Source organism: Heliangelus exortis, chromosome 1, assembly GCF_036169615.1.
Source record: "Heliangelus exortis chromosome 1, bHelExo1.hap1, whole genome shotgun sequence".
NCBI lineage: Eukaryota > Metazoa > Chordata > Aves > Apodiformes > Trochilidae > Heliangelus > Heliangelus exortis.
Genome location: NC_092422.1, coordinates 187425380 through 187440982, shown reverse-complemented (window position 1 = coordinate 187440982; position 15603 = coordinate 187425380). Strand labels below are relative to the sequence as shown.

At 33.8% G+C, this 15603-nt stretch overlaps 1 protein-coding gene and 1 long non-coding RNA gene across 5 annotated transcripts in view; one reads left to right on the top strand and one right to left on the bottom strand.

Moving 5' to 3' along the window:
• The window catches only part of CACNA2D1 (calcium voltage-gated channel auxiliary subunit alpha2delta 1), a 361517-nt gene that overhangs the window by 249216 nt on the left and 96698 nt on the right, over positions 1-15603 (top strand). For all 4 annotated transcript variants that reach the window (XM_071734046.1, XM_071734050.1, XM_071734049.1 and 1 more), the window contains exon 7: positions 8316-8447. In XM_071734046.1, the coding sequence (XP_071590147.1) occupies positions 8316-8447 (132 nt within the window). The remainder of the gene's footprint in view (positions 1-8315; positions 8448-15603) is intronic.
• Positions 1-15603, bottom strand: part of LOC139791612 (uncharacterized) — a 67219-nt gene that overhangs the window by 34351 nt on the left and 17265 nt on the right. The window lies entirely within an intron of this gene.

Here is a 15603-nt window from a genome sequence, read left to right as displayed (position 1 = left end):
TCTAGTACCCTATAGTCTCTTCATCCTTAAAAAAAAGAGATTTATTCATATGCCATTTCTATAACCTGGAAAACAACACCAAACAAAGCTTAATCATTAGACAAGGTTAAATACCTATGATGATGCCAGGCTATGGAATAATAATAACTTTTATTTTTGTGTGGTTCTTCTGAGAAGGCACGATGCAGTTGCATATGGGACACATGTTTCATCTTTTGGAGAGAGAGGGCTTCTTCCTTACGTTGTTGAATTTCAGAGAATAACAGTCTTCTTCCTCTTTGGTGCATCCTTTGCCCAAAACAAAAGGAAAAAAAAAAAAAGAAAAAAATTCTTGAAATATATATATATATATTTATTTTTGTTTTTTCTACAGGACTTGTCTGTGAGATATTTAGAATACTGACAACGAGCAGGGACTGTCACGTCTGTTTCAGTTGAAACAGACCTTGTCTCATCATAATTTTTCTCACGTTCCCTGCTTGTGCATTGTATTCCCCTCACACTTGGTGTTTGTTGGATTTCTGTTGCCAGAGATACATTGAGATATATTAAACCAGCCTGCTATTCATTAATATTTCATTGATATGGGGATTAGATTAGAATCCATTAGCCAAATCCACTGTATTATTTTAGAATTATTAAAATATCCTAGACCTCAGAAAATATTGTCTGTGATATATATGTTCTCCATATATGATCTATATAATTTATAGACAGTAATTTTAGAGTACAAAATTAAAATATATATAGATCTTACAATATAAAGAACATACATATATAGAGATATATATTAATGTAGTTGAAAATACCATGCCTCATTTGCAAACATTTAATATTCATTAATAAAAAAATAATAAGAAAAGCAGTTTTACTTCCAATGCTTTTGCTGCCATTAACTCTGTATAGAACTGTATTGTATGAGGCTTCTAAAAGAACCTTTTCTTTATTAATAAAAAAGGGTGACATAGCAGAATATAGCAGGAACCTTTTTTTTGCTCGATAAATCCAACTGCTAATCTGGTTAGTCCGTTATTTCTTCGGTGAACTGATCACATGCAGTTTTAAAAGACCTGGGCTCCTCACTTTTGTCTCCCATCAGAAGGGCATTCTATAATCATCTGCTCTAAAAGGCACCTCTTATCTACCTGATCTAATTTATTCTTAAGTAGTTTATACTAATTTGCTTTTGTGCCAGTGCTGTTCTTGTGCCTACACACCGTTTTCATGGTTGGGTTTGCTTTCTGCCCACCTCAAATTCTTTCTCTTCTTTCAGGAAACAGGTTTTCTGTTCTTCTCCAGATGTCAACATTTTTTTCACTTTCAATTAATCTCTTTGGCATAACAGACAAAACAAATGCACAATATCCCAAGCATTGGTTCAATGATCTTTATAATATTGTATTAACACATCACTGCTTTTGCTGGAGATACCGATGCTTTCTGGGTTACTATGGCTGGTGAGGGGATAGAAGGAATTGCTGTTGATGGACAATATACTTGTAAGAAGAAGTTAAAGAATTTTGAACAAGTGATCTATGTAAAACTAATTGGATTTCATCGATTTCTGAATTGAGTTTTTAGACTAGAACTAATATGTATTATAATGGAATTGACAAAATCTTTAAAACACTGCAGAAAGCATGAGGTAGGAGAGAGATATTTGCTTGAGTTGTCCTGTTTCTAAGCCTTTTTCCTTCTCTCTTAACCCATCTCCTGCTTAGGACTTAGTGATCTGTAAGGTGCTTTAGAGACTAGAAGATCATTTCAGTGCTGGTGCCCTCGCAGATTGAAGACAAAGTTTAAGAAATTATTCCAGAACAGAATTTCCAGGAAGTCTTTTTGATTGGTTTTGTTTGGTTTTGTTAATACCTTTTTTTTTTTTTTTTAATATAAAAAAGTCTTCATTAAAGATCAAGTTTACCTCTATAGGTTGTTTAATCTGAGTGTCACTGTGATGTCCTTTGAAATGCTAAAAAAAATAGAGCAAAGAGAAGACAGACCGGAGTTAATATATGTTATATAGTCATAATTACTTTTTCAGTGTTTTGTTGATATTTAGTCCTTGATATTTCCATAAAAATACAACATACTAATAAAAAGTATTCCTTTCACAGTGTTCTGTTTTTTGTTTGGTTTTTGGTTTGTTTTGATTCGTTTTGGTTTTAAGGAATTATGTCCAATTAGAAGGATTAGTTTGAAGTCACCTGTAAAAAAGAACAAGAAAGGTTTATAATTGCTTTAATAATTTTGTACTGGTTTTCATTTTGCATAGATTTTACAAAATCTGAAAGTCTTCTAGATCCACTTTAATCAACAGTATATTTCAAATATTTTGTCTTCTTACTATCTTCTATGAATCAAAACCTCTAGATTACTCTATGGCTGTTTACATCAGGTATTACTCTGTTCTAAAATATATGTTGGTATTTTTTAATATTAGAGGAAACAAGGTGAAAACCAGCTTCCATCCTTCCCAGCTGGTATGATGCACAAATACTGTTATCAGCAATAGGTTGCAGTATTTAATATGAGTGTCTTTTGTGTTTTTTAGAGATAAATTACTTGTTGGAAACCTACGAGTGTGTACTGAAGAGCATATGACTCTACATTGTATTATCTCTCTTTTATTGAGCTATAATAGAAGCTTAATTCTGTCTTCTCTTCTTGACATTTTTGTTCTCATTTCCTTCTCCTGGGCGTTTCTTATTTTAATGAGCTTTCACTCTGCTTCTCTTGCTATCAGCATGTGGTGGCTAAGCCAGTCAGCAGACAGTGGATGGCATTGCCAATTAATTTACTTGATTTGAGACAGACACAACAGCACACTAGACTTCAGTGACTACTTCAGAGTATTATTTATAGAAGTGTCTGGGACATAATGTCAGAAATCTAATGAGAAGTAGAGAAGTTGTTCATTTAAAGAAAAAAGTACATTACATTTTATCATTCATGCTTTTAATTAAGAGTGTAAAGTACCTACTCGCTAAAATTTTCCTTCAGTGATCTTAGATGTTGAAATTATTTTTTATCATTATCGTTCTGAATGCTAATATTTTTTTTTTTATTATTACTTTAATTTTTATGCACTTTGAATGCATTTTAGCCAAACAGTTTTGATTATCCAGTAAATTTAAATTTAGTGATAGGAAATAGAAATGCTGCTTTCACAGCAAGATGTTGTAACTGATTTTCACATGCAAGATCCAGCAGAGCATCACCTAAAATAATGACCTAGACAACTGGAAATGTATAACATAATAGCCTTTGTATGTCAAAATTTAAGATAGTTATGTGTGGTTTTTTTTTTCCTCCTGTAATTTGAATGAAAATAATATATTTCCTTTGCATTTGCAAAGGATATATTTCCTTTGCATTATTGTATTAATAAAAATAAAAATTAACAAAGTTTATTTATTTTGTAATATTTTTCTCACTTGTAATTAGAGTAGTACTCTAATTACACGTGAGTAGTACTCTAATTACACTTTCAATGTAATTGATTCCTAATATGATAAACCTACACACAGAATGCTTTTGAATCGAGTGGTGGATGCTTTCAAAACTAAAATAAGTTGTTGTAAAGTTTCTAGCTATACTGGAAAAGTTGGCATTCCAGAATATGTCTGCAAACTGTACTTAAAAGCATGCAGGCTGGAGATAGTGGATGGAAATGCATCCTTTGGAGCTCTGATTTATTTGCCTAACCTTTGCAGAGAGGTTTCATAAAACAGTCTTTAGTTCTCTCAGTTGTCCTAATTTTATTATTCTCGTCTGTTTCCTAATAAGCTTTGAAAGTTGGTTAGTTTTTTGTTGGTCATTCTTTTGTTTTGGTTTGGTTTTTTTTTTTTTTTTTTTTGGATTGTTTTTTTGAGTCAGACACCTTCCTACTATTTTCTATGGAAAAAGTCAAAGTATCTGAATTTGTATTTCTGATTCCACTCCAAGGACCAGTTTTGATGGAGATAGTTTTCAGTTTGAAGCCACTATAATCTTTCTTTCATTTGGCATTTTACTTACATTCCATTTACTACCAGAATAGTTCTTTCAATTATTCTATTTGGAAATTGTGGGAAAAGTATTTATGTGTATACAAACCCCATTTATATATATGTGTGTGTGTTTGTGTGTGTTCTATATATAAGCCAGTGCAAACATGTTACTAAAAATACCTTAAATGAAAAAGACCATTCCTTCTTAGTCCCATATAAAAGAAAATGAGACTAGATCTTCCCCATGACATCTGAGAGTGGGTAACATTCTATATAATTTAACATAAGTTGGAAATAATGTAATCATTAAATTAGTGGAACACATAAATCATAAAGATCAGTTTCTACTTTCAGTACAATTTCTGTAATGTCAATTAGCTTGCTTACAGATGGAAGCCTCTGTGTCTACACACATATGTACAAAAATATAAACATGTAAACATATCATCCCTCTGTACCCCCTTTTAAAAAGGCTAATATTTGATTGTAAATAATTATTTCATTCATGACAATGTTCTATCTTCAAATATGTCAATGAATCAACTTCATTAAAGAGGATATGGTAGTGTAATACTTAACACAGACTGAAAGAAGATTAATGAACTGCTGAGGAGCTCCCTTCTGTTCTCCCCGGGGTATGTGTAGCTGCCACAACAGGGAATAGCAGCTGACATATCTTCAGATAAAGTAAATAGCTTTCAGGCTTTTCAAATAAAGTTATACCCTGCCTTGTATGCAGGCCAGGGCCTATACATTGAATAAATCATCAGAAGTGTATTACAGTTCTTTTAAAGAAAGCACGGTAGTGCTCTCTATTTTTTATTGATTGCATTTGCAGAGGAAAATTGAATCCATTCCTTGTCAAGGCCCTGAAACCTCATGTCATAAAGAAGAGAGGAAAAAGGAAAAGATGGATGGAGTTCAGTGGAATTAGCCAGAAAGAATGATGTTCCTTATTGTGTGATGATAAATTTTATTTTTTCATCTTGCCCAAATCAAGTGAAAGGTAGCAGCTGAAGTACTTTGAAGTAGTAATCTTCAAAGACTTCTTTTAGCAGAATTGGAAAGAAGCTTATTGGGGAGTTGTCTACAACCAGCTTTTCTTCATATTATCAGTCAAAAGCTATTTCCTGTAGAGAAATTAACTCAGAAGGAAAGGTGTTTCTAGGATAAACAACATCTCAGTAAGTATGGCTCTAAAATATCTAAATACTTTACTGTGATAAAATATATATTTTTAATAATAGAAAAATAAGTAATATTCACAATATAATTAGTATATATAAGTATATATAAGTATATATAAGTATATATATAAGTATTCACAATATAATAACAATATCAATATAAATCCATGTCTCACAGATTTTAGAGTATTCTAACCAGAGGCATGAGCTCTACATGAGCTAGTGAAAATAACACTGCATTGATTTTTATGTGCAAATTGAGAATCATGATATTTTAGTAGGAACCATTTGAAGAACAGATTTGTTACTGTTTATGACTGACCATTTTTGTTTGCTTATCTTTGATTGGCAATTTTCATATCCCCTACTCTAGCCTTTAAACCAGAAGCTAGAGGTATTGGTTTGAAATTGCCTATTACTAGAGCTATTGCATAAAAAACCAAAAAAAAGTTGGTGATTGATCTGCAGCTTGCCTTTTGAAGTATAGGGCGTATTCTTTAATAGAAGTGAAATAGTAATACAAGATGTTGAAAATCACTTAGAGAAATAAATGATTAAAGCTAAAGTTCCCAGTATTCATTTCCTTGTTCACTGATTACTGGATGGGTTAATATAAATGCATGTGCATACTATATACAAATATGCTTGTATATGGAATTGAAACAATTAATTCCATAAATAAAATAAAACCAAACAAATATAAAACAATAAAACCAAACCAAAAAGCAAACAAACAAATTCTGAATGAGGGGAGACAGTTTGAATTACAAATAACAAACTGCTCCCAGAATAATTGTTCTAATGATGGTATATTCAGACATTTACATATCAGTCCCACCAAATAAACCTTGTGCATCTGTTCCAAGGACCAATTCTTACTGTCATATTGAGAAAGTGAATTAAGAGGAAGAAAATAGGTTGAAGCCTACACATTTCTGAAGTGTAGACTTTTCGCAGATTTGTTTCATTTTACTTCTCATAGTATGCTCTTTTCTTGCTGCTCTTATTGATTTCCACATTGTTATTTTAATTACAACTTCATGTGTTAGAGGGCTTTCTTTTACCTCTTCTACAAGTTCTTGGAATTTTTTTAGGGTGCTGTGTTTGTCTCTGGAAAAAAGCTGTTGAGGGGGAGGAGGGAAGGGAAAGTGTAATGTAAATAAGATAAAACTCTTGACTCTGACTATAAAGCATCACTTCTCCACGGATATAAAAAATAAGATCTATTAAGCAGTATTTTGTATTTTACAGACTAATCTCAACCAGTCCAATAAAATGGTGAAATTTTTAGTTCAGATATAGCTGTTTGGTACTTATTTATTATGTGATTTGTAGATTGTCTCCTTAGTTTCCCCTTTTTTGTGTTTGCATGTACTTTATTTTATTATGTATATATAGAGGCTTGTGAAACATAGGTTCATATATATATAAAACTGCAAGATGTTTCCAGGTGATGTTAAACAAATATTCTTTGCAACAAAATTTGTAAGTGGACAATAATATGTTTGGTGTGTGCATTTATGGACAATAATATGTTTGGTGTGTGCATTTATTGACTATAGTTTATTCATTTGTAAGAGACATGAAAAAAAATGAAGCTGAAAAAAAGCTCTTGTCTGAAAAAGTAAAGTACAGAGCTTCTAATGCCTTCATCAGAAGGAGCTACTTCTGGAAGTAAGATCTGACACAAAGTCAAATTTGGAAAACCTGTACATAATGCTTAATTATGCAGTAGATCAATTGGATTTAAAAGAGATAATTGAACAGTAGCCATTTAAAAATTGTAATTAACTCTTCATTGTGCCTCAGGTAATTATTCCTCTTAAGTAAACATATATACACTTATAATTACCTTCTTGATAAAGAGACAGATATATAAAACAAGGTTATTGCTTTCATTGTATCATTGTATAATGAGAGTAATATTATCTTAAAACTACTTTGAAAAAACATAGATAAACCTCTCTGCAAAGCACATGGAGTAGCAATTTCCTTCTTAACCTTTAAATACAAGCCTATAAAATTTAATGTTGAGATCTCATCTCTTTAACAACCTCGCTTTGGAAATGGGCTGTCAAATGTTAACTTTCAACCTTTCCTTATTTTTATTATTTCTTTTTTTATTCAAGGTAGTAGAAGGCAAGAATATAAACCTGCATAACAAATTTTGTACTGTGATGCCACTCATGTGCCTTAAACATGAACTGGTTTTATTTCAACTTGACTTCCCTATTTGCAAGAGAAGTCAAATTTTCTTTCCTTTTTGCAGTACTTTTGTGTAAGCAGGTTCTGTTATTAAACTGTGAACTTTCACAGTCTTTATCACAGTATTTATCATTTATATCTACATCTTTAGATGTTTTCAATTTTTTTTCTCCCTCAAGTTCCCTTTCCACTCTTGGCTTTCTGGTGTAGGTGTTTTAGTTTTAGAAACAACACTTGAAGTACCCTGAGGCAATGCAAAAGAAAGCATCAGTGACCAAACCAACTAAAAGCTCTTTCTAATAAGCTGAATACCTGCCATTTCCTGATATTTTAAGTTAATAGTGTAAGTCACTCAACTCATAAATATTAGTGTTCACGCTGCTGATGTTTCTGTAAGTGGTCACATCTATAAACATTAAGATCTTGTTAACGTGATTACTGTTGTGCATGCATTTACACCTGAATGTTATAATTCAAATAACTCATCACCATCTTCTACCCATATAATTCGTTTACATCATCCTACATATTTTTTACCTTTCTAAGAGACTCTTCTACTTTTGTTGATGTCATTATAGTATTTCATATGCAATGTGCTTTGATTAGTAGAAATATGACCTTCATCTACTTGCACTTACTTTTCTACAGCTGGGAAGTGCAAAGAGAGTGACATCTCAGAAACAAAGTATTTGTAGGAGATAATGAATACAAAAATAAGGCAGAAGTCATGGCATACAAATAATGTAATGGGAAGAAGAAAGCATAAGGAACTTAAAATTCTAAGAAAGAAGACTCTAAATTTACTTTCTCGATTAGTTAAAATGTTATTACTTTCTGCAATTGTTCACTAGCTTTTGTAGTCATCACTACATCACTAACATCACTTGTGTTAGGATATAACTTTATAATACTGAATATGTTTTGTGTTTGACAGCAACAATAGTGTTAAATGAACTCAACTGGACTGCAGCACTGGACGATGTATTCAAGCGGAACAGAGAAGAAGACCCCACTTTGTTATGGCAAGTCTTCGGCAGTGCCACTGGCCTTGCTAGGTATTACCCAGGTAACTCAAGTCTCCTAAAGAACTATCCTATACCACATGATGCCTTAAAAATAGCCTGAATTCTTTACAAGGAATAAAAGGGAACTAAAGATGACTCTCTAATATAGATGGGGTTCCTGTATAGCAAAAGTAACTCAAAGACTGTGAAATTATTCGGACATAAACCTGCCATGAGGGGGAAGAAACTGGGGGTGAAATATGTAACCAGTATTTTTACAGTCGGAGCAGAAGATGATGTCTTTTGAAAAGCTGAACAGTTAGTTTTATTTTAATAATGTTTTCTATGTGATGTGTAAGGAATCAATTGAATATTTGTCGGTGAGATTTTTGCACCTGTCTAGTTTTAAAAATAGTGACTTGGTGACTAGACAGATAATCTTATGGTTCAAGTCAGTAAAAATTCAATTACACCATGCTGTGTTTATATCCTTCAGTATCCTCAATTATTTCTTTGCTATTAGAACTAAGGTCAGTGAATACAACTTGATTAAATAAACTGGCATCTGTTTCACCTGTCAAAGAATCCCATTACTGAATCACAGTAATTACTTTAAATAGATGCATATTTTACTGAATTTAGATTAGTGGTAGGCTTAATTTGATTCTTGATGGGCACTAGTGAATAGAAAGCCTTGTTTTATGGCAGGGCATAGTGCCTGTGTTGTTTATGTTAAGTGATGTTATCAGTGACAGAGTGATGTGTCTACTGTGCACAAGACCACTTTGTGCAGTGTTTTGTGTCTTGCCTTCAACTGGTTAACAAAGTCTGAGATCCTTTCTCATTTATACAAGATTTTTTTTGTGTTTCTGAGGATGGATTATTCTAAAGATGTTACTGTATCGCTAGCACAATTGCTAGCAAAGGCTGAGAAAATGCCTTTGGCTATTTTACAGGAAGAAATATTTCATAGCACTTGAGTCCTGTTTGCTTGTCATAGCAGGTGCTGGTGAAATACTGTAATGTGTGACAAAAAAACAACATTGAAAAGGCTAATTTTATATTCCCTTTCTATGCAATTGTTATGTTTCAGTGCTTTAGGGATCTATTAGTGCTGCATTTGGAATCACCATTTGTCACCACATACTATGTAGTGATGTTTTCCAAATGCTGAAAAAGAACTTTTTCTTAAATATATCTTTAGGAAATTTATTTTCAAGTGTAAGATTATCTTGTATACTCAAAAAATATATTCTTCTTTCTAGCTAATCTCTATATTCCAGTTGTTCACTAGCCCAACACAAGAACCTCGAAATCTTTATGTATTCTCCCTTAGAGCATTTCTATGAAATGTGACAAGCTTGCTTTCCCTAGTTTGGGCAGAAAATGTTGCTTGTATATATTCCACCCAATCCCAAATTTATATTTATATATATTTTAACATATATTTTTGAGGTCCCACCTGCAGTACTGCATCCAGCTGTGGAGTCCTCAGCACAGGAAAGATACGGGCCAGCAGGTCCAGAGGAGGGCCACAAAAATGATCAGAGGAATGGAACACCTCTGCTATGAAGAAAGGCTGAGAAAGTTGAGGTTGTGGAAGTGAGGACTCCGGAGAGTCCTTATTGGAGCCTTTCAGTACTTAAAGGAGGCCTATAAAAAAGTTGTGACTTTTTATCAGGGCCTGTAGCAATAGGACCAGTGGTAATGGTTTTGAACCAAAAGAGAGTAGATTTAAACTAGATATAAGGAAGAATTTTTTTACGATGAGGATGGCAAACCCCTGGAACAGGCTGTCCAGAGAGATGGTAGATGCCCCATCCCTGGGAACATTCAAGACCAATTTGGACGGGGCTCTGAGCAATCTGTTCTAATTTAAGATGTCCCTGCTCATTGCAGGGTTGTTAGACTAGATGACCTTTCAAGGTCCCTTCCAGCTGAAACTTTTCTATGATTCTATGACTTAGTATAAAAATCAGATCCTCACACCTCATGCTTATTCCATAGCTAATTGCTTAAGTCCTTCCTAACTCTCTAGTCCTGTCAGAACTTAAAAAATTCTTGGGTAATTCCCTAATTCTTAGACTTCATACAGACACACAGTAACCTGGAGCAGTCTGAGAGTGTTTAAGCTGTATGTGCATTGTTCTGTGCATCTTTTCCTTCCTACTTCCTTCCATTTATGGTTCAAGTCAGTAAGCCCTTTGAGTGTTAGATTTTTAGTTTTTGTGCAAGTTTGTCAATCTTTGTCTTCTGCAAACTCTTTGTATCAGTTTCAAGAGACCTATCTGACACACACAAGTGCTTTTGCTGGGGTCAGCTTCAGAAGATTAACAAGTCTATCTTGATAAGGAAGCTCTGAGGTCAGGCTAGAAGGTCCCTGAATGAGAATCAGCGAAGTACAACATGGTACCTAACCAGACAACCACACAATGTATCTCGGGAAAGGAGCAAGGGTTTGTGTTTAAAAGAAACCCAATCCAGGAGGCAGACACTACCATAAACTTTCTTGCAGCTTTTTTGTCCCTCCCCTCATCCTACATCAGTAATTCCTGGCTACACATCTGCATCTCCTAAATTTAGGCTTGAACATAGGCATCAATGATCTCAGTGGCTGCTGAGCCTTCTGGTGCTTGTAGAGCCCTTCATTTTTAAGGAACTAACTTTTTATCTCAAGAAATAAGCATATTGGCAAGGGGCTACAATTTATTCTATAATCTCTTCTGCGTTCCCTCAGTAATTACACTCTTGCTCAAAGGAGAAATAATGTTTGCAGAAACAAAGTGGCACCAGACAACTTCCCTCTGCTCAGAAGCTAAATTTAATTTGTTGGGTTATTGATTGAGGATGAAAACAAGACTCTGTATGTTTTCTCTCCTTATTTATTCATCAGTGCAAAAACAAGGGACAGGTCATGCAGTGGTTGCTTGCAAGCCACCTGAAGGTTATGTAAGGAAGTTAGGTTGCAAGTACTTTGGATTCTGCATAATAAAAAATCTCTATTCAAGCTACAACTGTCCATTTCACCTGTCATTTACACAGAGCTACTAGTAACACATCAAAAATGTGAAATATTACAGGTTTAATATACAATTTATGGTCATCCAAAATTTAGATATTTTCCAAGCATTTATTACTTTTCAAATATATTTAACAATTTTATTTAATAATTCTTAACAATAAAGTTGTTAAAAAAAGTTAACAGACTGACTGGTAAAAAGTCATTAAAATAAAATTGATAAGTCATTTTAAGTGAGTTTTTTCACAACCAAGTGTAATGCCTTGAAATTCTTGTGTATAGCATTACTGGATTCTCGCCCTGTAAGCAACAAGTACAGAACCCCTTGTGATGGATGTGCAGATAAAAGAGACATTCTCATTAAGATATAGGGGAAGGATTTCTGTTGTTTAAGCTTTTGTTACTAAGCTTAATTTCCAAAGCGAGAAGATACAATGTCATGGATGTGCTTTAAATAAAATTAAATTCAAGCTACATTTAAATCTGGGAATTTAAAAAAAGGTAAAAATAGGAAGACTTTTAAATATCCATGTACCAGAATGCAACTGAGATCAAAATGTCAGTTACTTTGTGTGCATAAACAAACCTGACCAGAAAAGGCAGTCCCAGACCTAGGCACATAGTGAATATGCATTACATTCTGTCAGATATGAGATGTTCTGTGGTTGGTCCTGTCTGACTTGCAGCCACAGGGACCTTCACTACTGTCCAGTGCATGCTCAGAAGCTATCTTAACTTATCTCAGAAAACAAGGAATCTCAGGAATCTCAATTTAGATTTATCACTTTGAGAAATTAGTTGCACTTTTCTTTGACAGGAAATCACAATTAGTTTTTCAAAACAGCTCCCACATGTAACTTGTATGAAAAAAGCTTCCTGTTTCTTAATGTTCAGTTTGCAGGCAGAATATTATCTGAGTTGTCTGCAAAGGCAAGATAGGACTGAGCATATAAAAACCACTTTTTTCCTTTGGATTTTTTGTCTGAGGACTCAGTTTTCTTGAAAGAACAGATTTTCAATTCTAGTTTCTCTAAAATTTCACCAGGTTTAAATATAAGTTTCCAGCCTTCATCCTGTAAGGGGACAATTCCCCATCACTTGAGTACTATGAAAGAAAACAGAGATGGTTTGTTGTTTTTTTTTTTCTTAGCAAGCCCTCCTGAAATTTGATATTATGGAATTCTTAGAGGTAAATTTTTGGAAACAGGAAACAGAATCTGATGATTTTCATTGAGAAAAATGTAAGCTGCCAAGTTTAAAGATTAGATTATATGAGGTGGCAAGAAAGCACAGGGTACTATAAAAGTAGAAGCACCTTATCAGTAGTACTGGTAGATGTAACCTTCCTACCTGATTTCTGAGTTTATAATTCTAGAAACTGTTGCTAGCTTTTAAGATGTCATTTTAAGATGACATTTGCCTAGTTCTAATGCAGATATAAGGTTTCAGTAGTTTTTAATTCAAGTTAACAGCAGTAATGTGGCAGCATTTTAGCAAGATCATTGTATTGCACCTAAAATGGATGAATATGCTGGAAGGATGTATCTCATTCACCAGATATGGACTATGTAACACATACTATCTGATGTAAAGTAATCAGATCTAAAGTAATCACAATAATCACAGAACCACTAGCAGTCACCTGAATCAACCCTTCTTATATTGTTTTCAAAGAAATATCTTATTATTAATATTTAAATCTTTAATCCATTCACCCTGGTGTGGCACATGTAGAGCTTTGTTGACTTCATGTAGACAAAAGGATTTATATATTTATATATTTTTGTGTTGGATCTATTCAGCTAATTTTACTTCAACATTTTAGAAAGCAGCTATCTGAAAAAAACAAATTGATATCAAATCTTTGTCAGGCTGTTTGGAAGTGTAGGTACAAACCAACTCGTTCCTCTTTCAGTCTTAAAATCCTTCTTAATTATAGAGGTAATGAGGACTCTAAGTCTTAATGTTTCATTAAAATTCTGCAATGGGAAGTGTATTATTTTCACTGTAGAAATTACTAATTAAAGAAATTTAAAAAACACTTTGTATTTATATGCCTTTTGACAGATACCATCTCTCTGTTGTATTTGTTGTTTTTTTCCTAAGGCTAAGATATTCAGTGAAGGATGTGTTTTGTTTTGCGCTGCAGGCAAATTAAATATTCAATTAAATATAATATATGATGCTTTCTACTTATAGCAATTAATACACCTAAGAAAGTTTGGCTGCAAAGGATTGCTCAAATGAAAGCAAACTCTTGATTTACATTTATGTTTTGTAAAAAACCTGTTTGTTCAGCAACAGTGACTCAGCTTTCTCAGGGAGGTTTGCTAAATAATATTTGCTGAAGGTAATGTATAAAGGGTAGTACTAATACAAATAGTTTCAGGTTCCATAAAGTTAGAGGATTTTATATACAGATAACAGTAGCATGGTGATGCAGTAATAGATTCAGCATCTTTTATGAAGGACTCTTGACCCTAGACTGGGTGTGACATTTGGTCTGCAGTATGCTCAAAGTGGGAATGTGCCACATCTGGCCAAGTTCCAAAAAGCTGAGGCACTTCATGGAAAAAATAAAACTGAAAAACAAGTACTACCTTGTCCCCAGACGTTCCAAAACTTTCCACTTCCATCTGGAGATTTAACAAGGGCCTATGGGAAATTAAATTTAAAACTTTTTTTTCTTAAAATTATTTGTCTGGGAACTTCCACTCTCCCAAAGGGCTGCATAACTCTGAGACTTCTTTCTGGTTTTCTCAAAGTAGAATAAGCAGCCTCCAGCCTGTAGCTCTGTCATCCTTTTCTTATCAAGTAACCTAGCAATACAAATTTGTCATCTTCATCTGGTCTTACCTATCTTAGAGAAGAAGGGAGAGGGAAGTAAGGAAATGGGGAGGAGATTGCATTGGCTCTACCCAGTCTTATATAACTATGGGAAAACCTTTAAAAAGTGCTACAACATAACTTTCTTAGGTGAATACTAAGAACTTTGTAATCATGAAGGAAAATACTCTTTTCAAAAGGAACCAACTTTTAAACAGACTTCCAGCTGAACCAGAACTGAGCTAGTATTTTGTGGTACTGGCAGGTCTGTTATTTAAGGAGACATGGCTTTGTTTACTGGAGAAGTGTTGAATTCAAGTTGGAAATTATCTGTGAAGTTCAAGTCTTTCTTAGCTAAATTAGTAAATACTGACAATTCTGGAACTTAATAGCTACAAAGTCTAAATTTCTTAAAAAACATCTCAGCATGTCTTAATCATGCATACACGTGCTTCCTTAGGTCACTGCTTCTCAGATTTAAAGGTGGGTGTGTAGTAGTCAATGGAACAAGTCAGGGTTTTATTTGCACCCCTTGGACAGCCCCGAGGTGTGACTGAAACACACTCTGGCCTTTCTTAATGGATAGCACTGGACCAGGTTTTGTTTCTTCAATACTGCACAAATCTCCTATCCTGTTTTAGGAGGCTTCATGTTTTCAAACACTCCTAGATTATTTTATGCTATAGTGCAGTGAATGTATATACTGCATGGCATATACTGCACAGCTTAATTATCGTCCCCCAAACACCTTCTGACAGGCAGCAACTCAACCATCATCTTCCTTCAGACATTTTAAACTAACTGCCTGCTATGTATCACAAGGCTAAAGAGATTCAGAGAGGATTAGATGCCAAATTATTTGTAATGTGAAAATGAGAATAGCTCTCACTCCTACTTTGCTTATCAGAAGAGGCTTAATTCTTTGGCCTCTACTAACTTCAAGTCAAAGCTTATTTACTTTTTTTTTTAGCTGTATTCACTGTTTTCCTCAAGTTGACAGCCCCCTAAGGCTTATTGAAGTGCTTACCTGCATTGGTCCTAGTCCCATTTAGCATAGTACAGCCTTTTCATCTTTCTCAGTAGGTCTCAAAGCATGGTTTAAAAGTAATGAAAATATCACTGTCCTCATTTGCAGATAAATAAACAGGTATAGAGGATAAAATGACTGCTTCAATGATCCTCTGAAGGTTTGGGCTGCAAGCCAGGAATATGTGTAGCAGCCAATTTTTGTCAGATTCAGTGTGCTGTTATATCATTAACTCATACTTAGATTCATAGCTTTGTTTAAATATCAGCAGGTGAGTTAATTTCTCACTATATGCTTGTAATATCAGTGCTGAAGAATTGTTATATTCTTGTTATATTTAATATTG